Raw genomic sequence first — 11,019 nt, 5'->3', positions numbered from 1 at the left:
AAACCCTATATTAATCACTATTCACTAAGTATTGAACCCCTATATTACTAACCCTATAATACTAATAGAGTAATCTCATGTTAATGGCCACACACTCACAAGTGTGGCACGTGTAAAAGGTAGTGATTGGTGGATGTGCTATAAAACAGTAATGACCATATATGTTTCGATTTTTAACATTGTTAATATCTTTGATGATATCATATTATTTTGATGATTAATAATAATATTTAGTCTATGTTAATTATATTGACAGCTATTGTATTCAAATTTTTAGGGTCAGGGCAAAATGAAAAACATTTTGCATTACATAAATAAAATAAGCAATATTGTAAGATACATAAAAATTTTATCACCACCAATATTTCTAAAATATTTATCAATAAAATAATATTGTTACCAATTATTTATATCATGTTCATCCTATTCATCCGTTGACTTATTTGTTTTATTTACTCATACTTTATTTTATCAATTGACTTAAATTTAAAAGTGTAAAATCATTTCTCTGACAAAAGTATATACAGAGTATTATATCATGCAAATTTAATGTCATATGTAATACAGTAATATCAATAATGACACGTGTCAAAACCTAATGTACAAATTTTCACAACTTTATGGGTCCTTTCAATTTTTGATAGTTTTTGAATTGAACAAAACTTGATTCAATTAATTGTAGCTATTGATCTGCCAACTGATCAACACCGTATGAATCACCAAAAAATTAGAACTTTTGATGATAAAAGATAAATCATCTACGCCGATCAAGACCATCGTAAGGATGAGATCTATTATTATAAATGATTAAAAAGGAATTTTGGGGCTTATCACTGATCAAGAAACTGGTGGTACCCCCTACTGATAATCACAATGGAGATAAAAGGAGAGAAAGATGAAGGACAAAAAGGGGAAAAAGAAGAAAATCGAAGGAAAACCGTAAAAATAAAATAAAATAAAATAAAATAATAATAATAATAATAATAATAATAATAATAATAATAATAATAATAATAATAATAATAACCTATTGGTGTTTGGACATAATTAACTGTCTTTCTTTTTCCTGGTGAATTATTGTAGAACTTAGGTTGTAATTAAATAAGTAGTACATTTATTATTTCCAAATCTTACGTTGCACGGGATCCGTAATATCAAAAAAGTGAGACAAAAATCTTGTATAGAGCATATTGGGATGAATGGGATGATAACATCATACGAACTCAGACACTAACATTGATCAGGAAATTCCTGAATATAAACATTATCTTGGGAATCAACATGCAGCAGCCAGATATGATGCCTCAAATGTACAGAACTAATGTACAGAGAATGACAATACAAAACATGTATCTCTAAGTCTCTAACCTAGGTTACGACTGGGGCTAGGTAAAAAGCCTATGGATTAACTTTGAATATACATTCATATTTGGATAGTACAGTATTACAAAGTCAGATCTAACTCCAAGTTCTAATATGTTAGCAAGCTCAAGAGAGAATCTTAAAATTCTGTTTCATCTTTAACAGTGATTGAAGATTTCCTCGGATAACAGTCGCTTGGGTCAGAAACTAGTGCAGCCTCAGCCCTGGTTAAATCCATCATCTTAACAAATCTTTCTGATCATACAGCAGCTCAAACAAATTGAGTCCCATTACTATAGTTGCATGCTCAAGGATGCATCTTACAGCACAGCTTCATCTTCATCATTATCACTATATAGAAATTCCTCAGAGTCTGAAACTCCTTCTATAGTATTGGCCTGCGACTGTTGAAATTTATCAATGGCATCTTTGGCATCAAAAACTAGGGCATCTTTCGCTGCTTTAATGATATCCTTCACGTGAACAGAGTTTACAGAGTTTTCTTTTCTATCCAATTGGTTACGAGCTGACTTCAGACAGCGTGAGAAAGCCACCGTTCTCTTATTCTCCCTGATGTGCAATTGGTCAATATACTTCTCATGTAAAGCCATATTCTTCACCTTCTTCAGAACTGGAGGACTTGTAAGGGGGCTTGCACTTCGATTGCTGAACCTCGAAAGGTGGTTCTTACGGCCAGAAGAAGATCTGTCCCAAGACTTTGAGGAATCTGGGCTTCTCTGTAATTGTTTCGGAGTCAACTGTACAGCATTCAGCTGAAGGGCTTCAGCTGAGTAATTTACTGAAGGCTCAAGAACAGCAAACAAATCTGCTTCATTATCTTGATTCACATGACAATACTTCTGCAATAATTGTCTCACAGTTTTACGTGCCACACGGCTCTTACACTTACTCTTGCAAGGCCTTTTTCTCTTCGTTTCAACATATTTAAACAATTCACTTCCAGAGACCAAGTTAGATGGTAAGTTCTGTTTTTTAGCTCTTGAAGATGACTTAGAGGAAAGTGGAGTCTGATTGTCTGAGTGAGCTTTATCAAAACATTCTTGAGCAGACTTTCCTGGAACCTGAAACAATTGGATGACCACAACAGTGAGACATGAACATAAGACGGTTCTTTGAAAGTTGCTGCAACTGTTTTAGACACATGCACATCTCATCTACAAAATTTAGGATGATAATGTTTAAAATGTAGACTTGATACACAACCAAATTGCAGCTGAAATTTTCTACGCCAATGCAATAAATGTATCAACCTTCCCTTCTGCTACTCTTAAGTAAATTCTTAACCTCACCTGAAAAGCAGAACAAAACCAGAAACTCCGAAACAAAGACAAAGTCAAATCCTCCAATAATGCAGCCCTTCAAGCACGTAGAAATTCTTAGAGGCCAAATCCAACAAACTAAATATTGCTTACTCTTCCTAATAATTATGAAATCTAAAGTGAGAGAGATATATCTTAGCTCTTAGAAACTATTTATAAATGTCCCATGATATCTCTTACACACTACGGTCACAAGCTCGCAATGTTGGCGTTGGCCTAAAGTGTCAACTTTGAGGACTCTGCAAGTTTATATTTATCTTTCCCATCCTCTCACATAATTCAGCTAAAAGTCTCCTACAACATGAAATGAAAACTAATTTCATTCTCAAAAGTTCGACTCACTTACTGTTTTAGAGTGTTTCAGATAGTTCAAGTCGCTTTTACTTCATCCCATTTTTAGCAAAAGCCTTTTCACTACCTTACTCCTCTTAACCCACACTATTTTGCAATGGACTCAAGACTCACACTCAGGCAATAACAGATAATAGCAGAAACTCAGAGTAGCTTTAGGCTACAACTCTAATGTGAAACACAATACAAATTATCAGCTGCCTTCTTTCATTCCCTCCTCTCTCTTATATACAAGGTTTGAATCCTCTGTCCTAGTAGCTGTCCTCAGTCAGATGCACCACTATTTGATGTAGTGTGCTGTGGCTGCTTGCCCTGCTGGTGGCTGTTCTGTATTCTGTAGTTGCTGCTCATCAGTGGTCCTCCCTTGTTTCTTCCTTCTGGCATATTGGATAAGATAGGTGGCCTTGCTGCTTGTTCTATCACAAATTTACACTTTACCACCCGCTCTCTTACTTTATCCATCTTTAACTTACACTTTCCACTCACTATCTCTTATTTTATCAACCTTTTCCTTATATATCTACCCATGTTTTTGTCTAATTGTCTTACTTTATCCACTGTTTCTTATACACACTCACTTTTCCCAACTTTCCCAGAGAAAGAGTTAGAGTGAGTTAAACTTTTGAAAGCAAAAGAAAGTATATGAGACTACTTGATTTAATCCAAGTTCAAATATATCCCAACCTTAGAATCAGATCTTTAGACCTTTTCTTAGTGTAATACTGTAAAAAAAAAAAAAAAAAAAAAAAAAATTGTAGAACAAAGGTGAAAACAGGTCAAAAACAAAAATATTAGTGAAATCTCATGCATAGTTAGGATGTGTAAAAACATGTGGAACACAAAAAGGTTGAAGAATTGTTGTTTGTAGACATGCACTGTACACCGGTTCAGAACCAGAATATCTGATTTTCGCAGACCAGAGACCGGACCTGAATCATCCAGTCCGGTTCTGGTTCAGACCTGGAGTTCAAATCAGACCCGGTTTTGGACCGGTTAGCCAGAGTTTGGGTTATAGTGAGAGATTGAGAGTGTGGGTGAGACCGTGAGAGGAGATGGAGGAAATTACACAGTAAGAATGAGAGTGGAGTAGGGCGGCTATAGGAATGGGTTTCATTAGGTTTAGTTTAGGTGACAACTAAACTTAAATATAAAAAGTAAAAATAAATACAGCGGGACCAGTCTCCAGTCGAGACCAGAAAATTCTAATTTTTTCCTGGACCTGAATCCACCGGTCAGGTTCCGGTCCAGTTTCAGTTCCGGTCTGCTTTATGTACACCCCTAGAGCACTATTGTATGAGCAGACCATGTAGACATCAATGTGACTGGCACTACACTACATTCTGCAATTTGAAATCATAGTATGACACAGCCATGTACTCTGAATTTGACACCAGCCTAGCCTAATTATTCGTAAGGTGGTCTAAAATCCCTTTTTAAGCTCCCTAGGCTAAATATGCGTGCCTTGAGCAGACATCAAAGGTTACCTTATTTTATCATAAGACAGCTTGTTCCCTATAGATCATGCAGCTTTTCTTGCAAAACTCACCATAAATTTGGGAGCTTAGGGGTTGTTTGGCACCATTTTTGGTTTTCAATTTCCTATTTTTTCGAAAACTAAAAACCAAAAACAAGAAACTAGAAAAAGGTATTTTTCACTTTTTTGTTGTCAGTTTTCAAAATTATTATGATTTTAATAAGTTTAAATAATTTTTTATTTATTATGTGACATGTATCACATACTTTTATACAACAAAAAACCAAAAAACAGAAAATCACAGCAATGCCAAACGAACCCTTAACTTTCAAGGACTATCTTGCATCATACACCATGTCCATTTAACGTAGTTCACCTTGGCAACTTTATTCTAAAGCTTATACTTATCATTAACAAACCTACAAAATTTTCTATCAAACTTCATTAGACTTTATGAGGTGACATCAACAACAAATTCAATAAAATAAAAAAATAGCCCACGTTGATAAAGTTTTAACTAACATATCCATCCCCTTCCTCTTATATAAATCCAAAGCTCTAGTTTTTTTAGCTCATCCAAGGGATACATTCAAACTCCACTGATGCAGCTGCAAAAGCAGCATATCCTAAGCATCATTGCAATCTCCAATTCTCCAAATGGAGCTCAAAAGGAACTTACTACTGATAGGCATCCTCTCCGCCAAAAATAGAAGTTAATGTATTCAGCAAAAGTGCATGGTCACCTTAACATTATGGCTTTTAGTCAGTTGTGGCAGTAATGGCACCCCATATAGAAGTAGCAGGGGGGGTGAAAGTGAAGGAAAAAAAAAAACATCCTCATTCACCAGCAAGTCTATTTTAACAGAAGAGAAAATTTTGTTACTTGTGATCACCAATCAAAATCTTAACAAGCTATATTTCAATTTTGTGGGAATAGTAAGCTCGAATCAAATCAAGTCATGCCTCTTAGCCTCAACTAAGTTCTGCTAAGGTATCAATCTTCATTACATATCTGCATTAAGATACTCCTGTCACATCTCCTTTCTAAAAATACAAGATCCCTTCTTCCGAGATGCCTCCCATTTTACATGTTTTTCATAAAACTTATTACCAACAGAGGTTACTTTCATCATGTTTCTCGTCGATGTGTACTTGCTTTGATCTTTTCCTATATGTTTAAGGTCGACATAACAATCTCATCACACACCACCACAAAAATCTAGGCTTGGCACTTGGACTGGAAAAAAACTATGCCCCATGAATGAGTCACTAACCTAATAGCTACTTTATGATAAAGTGGTATTTTCTTATTGTTGAAAACTAATGAAGTACTACATTGTCAAAATATCATACCTTACAAAATTGATTTGAAGTCAATATCTCTATTTAAATTTCAAAATCAATTTGGATAAATGATTGCCTTTATTAATATAAATTGAAAGAAAGAAACTTTCTTAATAAGCAATTAATTGCTAACTATCAACATTTTTTGTCTTCGAGGAAAATACAAAAATAAAAAATACTTATAAAAAAGGAAACCTGCAGTAGTCAATTCAAATTTTAATTATTATCTCTGGAGACATCAAACTGCTTCGAGCTGTCTAACTTCAGCAACATTTGTTAAAGGTTCTCAAAGTCTGAAAACTGTCAGATGACTGGTAATTACCTGTGCTAGGCTAATAAAGATGCAAAAAAGTTAGTTGTATCTATAGTTCAATATCCAAAATCCCATGAGACAAGGTCAATGGTCCTTGAGTAGTTTAGTTCTTTAACAAATTAAATCAACAAAAACCCTCAACTCTTAGATTTTGGCAATACGTATAAGACCAATTAGTGAATACTTCACTGATTACAACATGTCAAAGCTTCATTCACAATTTGAAACTATTTGAGAAAAATCCTCAGGTATCTAATAAATAAAAAAGAGAGGTTGAGCTTTGGAAAGGAATGAATGATTTAAAACAAGAAAAATACAGGGCAATGTCAATATTGTCAAATCCTACAAGTTCATCAATGTTTGCAGTGCAGCACAGATGAAATCAATACTTTGCTTCAAGAAAGTAGCAACATAATTTTTCCAGATGCCTTTTTTATGTTGTGTATTGTGATAGGGCCAAGGGTAGGAAGTTACTTTAATCTACTATAAGTATAATATTCTAGTATCCCTGCATTAGATCCTATTATACTTATCCTGCTTCAAGACTTTGGAAATGAGCTGTAAGCAATGGTACATTGGTGCTTATTAATAACAATTTGACAATCAAAAGAAACCATTCTATTTATCAAATAGCAAAAAATGAGATTAATATAGAAGCAAAATCTATATTCTAACACATGATGCACAGCAGAAAACTACTGATATTCTTTTACTCATTGTCTCAGTCCACACATTAGCAGAACAAATCAGAGCAATGTGCATAATAAACACAAAGAGCAAGCAGGCATAAACATCAAGATCCAAAAATAATGGGGAAAATACCAGTTTAGCAACTTTCTTCCAAAAATGCGGACTTGGTTTTGCAGTGAAATAAGCTTTATGCAACGCTACTTCCTGCTCCTTTGTCCACCCTTGACTATTCCCTTGAAGCACATCTTGCTTTCTTCTCCTTTTCACTCCACTCAGCTTGGATTCCCTTCTTCCTTGTATATCTACTTCAGCACAATCATCAGATTTCTTTACCTTAGCCTTGATGTCTTTTGAATCTTTCTTCTCGTCTTCTATAACACAGGCAGACAACACTGAACCACATTGTATTGTCATTCGTGGTTCAGTCTTAATGTATGAAACACTGCCTGTAGAAGACATTCGGGTGCTCCGCCTCAACATAGTTTGACAATTTAAACCCACCTGTTTAGAAAAACTACGCGTAATTCTCCTCTCCACATTTTCATCTTTTTGTTTGCATGAATCATCTGTTTTAGAAACACTACGCGTAATCCTCCTCTCCACATATCCATCTTTTTTCTTGCAAGAATCATCTGTTTTAGAAACACTACGCGTAATCCTCCTCTCCACATTTCCCTCCTTCTGTTTGCATGAATCATCTGTTTTGCCATCCCTTCCATGTTCATCATCAAAAAGATTGTTTCGTCTTCCCCTTCGACCTCCTCTATTAACACAACCAGAAAGAGAAGTCGACTTAATTGTTTTAGAACCTTTACAAGAATCACTTCTGTTTTCCTTCCCCTTACTACAACTTTTTCCTTTCACTTCACCACCTACTGTAACAGCTGAGGGTTGCACCGGACCGAGAACTTTCCTCGCTTTCCATTCATAACTCTGATTGTTGAACAAATTCCTGCCTATTTGTTTACTTTGTGAATTCAACCCAACAACTACTTTTCTTCCCAACAATCTAGAACAACTACGGGTAATCCTCCTCTCGGAATTCATAGTTCAATCCTAACATTAAAGGGTTGTGCAATACATTAGCAACCAAATTTGATTCAATTATCTCGAAAAATCACAACATCTTTAGGATATGTGATTAAATTATCAAATTAGGCCCAAAATTTTCTTTTCATAATCTTAGTATTTTAGAATTAATTTTTCGAACCCTACATTTACTGCACAGACAATTAATTTAAATTAAATTAAATCAAAGATAACCCTAGATTGCAAAATTATTATGATAATTACTAAAAGAAACAAAAACTTACCTCGGAAGCTGCTTCAATACAAGTATTGGACGGCAAGCAAGGATACACGGATTCGTCAGATTGTAGCCGTCTCCCGTATCGGAAACGTTTCGGGGACGGTTACGGCTTGGAAACATCCCAAGGCGTCCCCTTCGAAAGTGGTACGGCAATCCAATTTGGGGACGGCTAGCCTCTTGCTCGGGTACGTATTAAGGATGGCTTAGACCATTTTCTGACGTTTCCTTAGAATTTTAGGCCATATTTTTTTGAAAAAAAACCCAAAATCAGTAAATTACTAACCTAATTTTCGATTTCCCCCAAATCTCAAAAACTCTAACAATTGCGAACGGCGATTCCCTTGGAGATGCGACTTGGTTCAATCTTCTGTGGTGACCGGAGACCACCGGCGACTAGAGAGGCTTCGGCTTCGAGCTTCGACCGTTAATGTTTCTCTTTCTTCTTCTATACCTCTGTTTTTTCTCTTAGCAAGTGAAATATAAATTGGTAACTTTATAAAAATAATATCATTCATTAAATATTTTAAAAATAATTGAACATTAAAATTCATTATTTAACTAGGTTAAACTCGTGCAATAGATGCACGGTTGTTCAATAATTATTTTTAAAAAATCATTTTTTTAGACTACGTATAAAGTTATATTCAACAATTTAATAAATATCCAGATATATTTTTTTTTAACAAAACCACATATAAATTATATTGAACAATTAAATATTTTAGAAAGTTTGGTTTATTTTTTATGTAAAGCAAATGTATTAAATCAAATGCAATCCTTTTTTAGAAGTTATAATTTTTAAAGCAAGGATCATTGTGGAAGATAAATTTTTTTAGTAATTATTATTGGAGTGAAAATTTTTAATAAAATTTTGCCAAATGTCCCTATTAGTTTCGCCTTTAGTAATATGTAATAGATAGATATGCAGCAACGTAAATGCTATATTATCATTTTATTTTATTTGTTTAAGGGATTTTTTTTATTATTCAACTATCATAATAAATTCCTTCTAGTAAACATATTTTGTGGTTAAAAAGAAAAAATCTTTAAAATTGTTTTGCATTTTTGGGTTATATATTTTAATCAACTATAACCATTATGAATTATGGTTGAGTAATTGATCAAAGAAATGAAATTAATTTTGCAATCATATTGTTGTTAAAATATATACATATAAGTTCACAATTAAAATTTCAGAATTTGTGAACATGAATAACACTTTGTAATACAATTTAGATGTCATTGGAGGGTGGTTAGTTATGAAAGGAATGGTGTCCTTCGAACAAGTGTACTATTCCGTTAGTGGGTTTAGAATTATTAGAAAGTTAATATATTCAGTAAGGTCAAGTGATCGGAATGCCTGGGTGGAGGCCGCTTCCGATCAGTAATATTAATGCATAATTAATATTGCAGCTTAATCTTGACTGAACCCTTCGGGTCACACCCAAGCAACTAACGAACCGAACCGACGAATTAATTAGGAATTAATTAATAAGTTGACCGAGTAATTAATATTTAGACGTCGGGAATTCGAGCTTAGAGCGTCGAAACCGAACGTCGGAAGTCGAGTCGAAAAATAGTAAAAGACGAGACATGAAAATAATAATAAATCAACAAAGACCAAAATACCCCTAGCATCGGAATGCCCCGAGCAAACCGAGTGCTAGGGGCATATAACCTAGCATGGTGGCTAGCATGCGTACCAAGCCGAGCCTAGGCTGGCTGGTGCGTGCTAGCACACCAAGGCTAGCATCGAAAGGCTAGGCACTACCTAGTGCGTGCTAGCACTGCTGGGCGCTGCCTTGTGCGCGCATTGGCTAGCAGCCATGCCGCAACAAGCCGCAGCAGCATGGCTGGGCCAATGCGTGCTGGCTAGCACTGCTGGGCCTGCTGGGCGTGGCAGCCACGGCAAGGCAGCCCACCTTGGGTGCCATAATGCCCAAGGGTGGGTGCCATGTGGCGCATGGTGAGAGGTGTGTGAGGTGATGTGTTGGGCGGTTTTGGGAGAGGGAGTGGGGAGCAAGTTTGGTCCCCCCCCCCCCTCCTCCAAATGGTCATCACCTAACCTCTCACATGAGCTTGCCACTTGTTAATTTATTACTAGTTTGATTATTAATTTTATTTTAGCTTTAAAATAAAATGGGAAAATCAAATTCTCCCACATAGATGGGAGAGCTTTTCACTCTCTAGTTTTTCCCTATAAATACCCAAGTTGGGGTATTGGGAAAATCACTTGAGTGAGAGTTGAAAAAGGCATCACCATTGTGAAAACCTTTGAACTCATTAATCACTCGGGTTTTTGGTCGGGCCTTGCTAACCCCAAGGCATTGGACGGACCATTTTCGGTGGTTGAGTTGTGGGTGGACTATCGTTGGAGGCCGTCGTAATTTCGAGGCTTGCTTTCGAAGTAAGAGCCCCTTCCGTTTGGGCGAAGCACACTCCAAAGGTAATTATCTTTTCTTAATCTTGTGATTAATTTATTTATGTTTATGGTTTTATTTATTGCGAGTGCGGTCTTGGTTTTGGGTTTGTTTCCGCGGTGAGTCGGACTCACCAAACCCCAACAGCGGTATCGGAGCCTCGCTCGTTTATTTTTAAAATCATAATATTTTTCAAGGTGTTTTTATGGCTTAATTGTTCTGGTATTAAGTTGCTAATTAGATTAGTAGCTCGTTTTATTTATTTCAACCTCGTATTAAAGCTGTCTTTAGCCCCGAACCCAGATTTTGACCCAAAAATAGTGAATTTTGGGTGGAAAAGGTGTTTTGGAAATGGTTTTAGCAAAAAAACGACCAAAAATGCACTTTTTGAGGGATTTTTCGTTTTGACGAAAAAT

At 35.6% G+C, this 11,019-nt stretch overlaps 1 protein-coding gene across 1 annotated transcript; it reads right to left on the bottom strand.

The window, feature by feature from the left end:
• Positions 1 to 1,213: 1,213 nt before the first annotated feature.
• Positions 1,214 to 8,648, bottom strand: LOC145636025 (uncharacterized). The gene is made up of 4 exons (XM_081687463.1): positions 8,467 to 8,648; positions 8,188 to 8,398; positions 7,007 to 7,930; positions 1,214 to 2,444 (listed from the first exon to the last, which is right to left on the bottom strand). The coding sequence occupies exons 3-4, from the start codon at positions 7,919 to 7,921 to the stop codon at positions 1,683 to 1,685; spliced, it is 1,677 nt and encodes a 558-aa protein (XP_081543589.1). The 5' UTR covers positions 7,922 to 7,930; positions 8,188 to 8,398; positions 8,467 to 8,648; the 3' UTR covers positions 1,214 to 1,682.
• Between the last annotated feature and the right edge of the window lie 2,371 nt (positions 8,649 to 11,019).

Source organism: Chenopodium album, chromosome 6, assembly GCF_948465745.1.
Source record: "Chenopodium album chromosome 6, dcCheAlbu1.1, whole genome shotgun sequence".
Lineage (NCBI taxonomy): Eukaryota > Viridiplantae > Streptophyta > Magnoliopsida > Caryophyllales > Amaranthaceae > Chenopodium > Chenopodium album.
This window is presented reverse-complemented; position numbering and strand designations above follow the sequence as displayed.

Bases quoted from the DNA above. Each gene is read 5' to 3' on its own strand.
- LOC145636025 (XM_081687463.1), bottom strand. From the start codon at position 7,921: ATGAATTCCGAGAGGAGGATTACCCGTAGTTGTTCTAGATTGTTGGGA. The intron at 2,445-7,006 runs GTATTTTCCCCA...CAATTGTTTCAG, and splicing joins GGAAGAAAGTTGCTAAACTG to GTTCCAGGAAAGTCTGCTCA.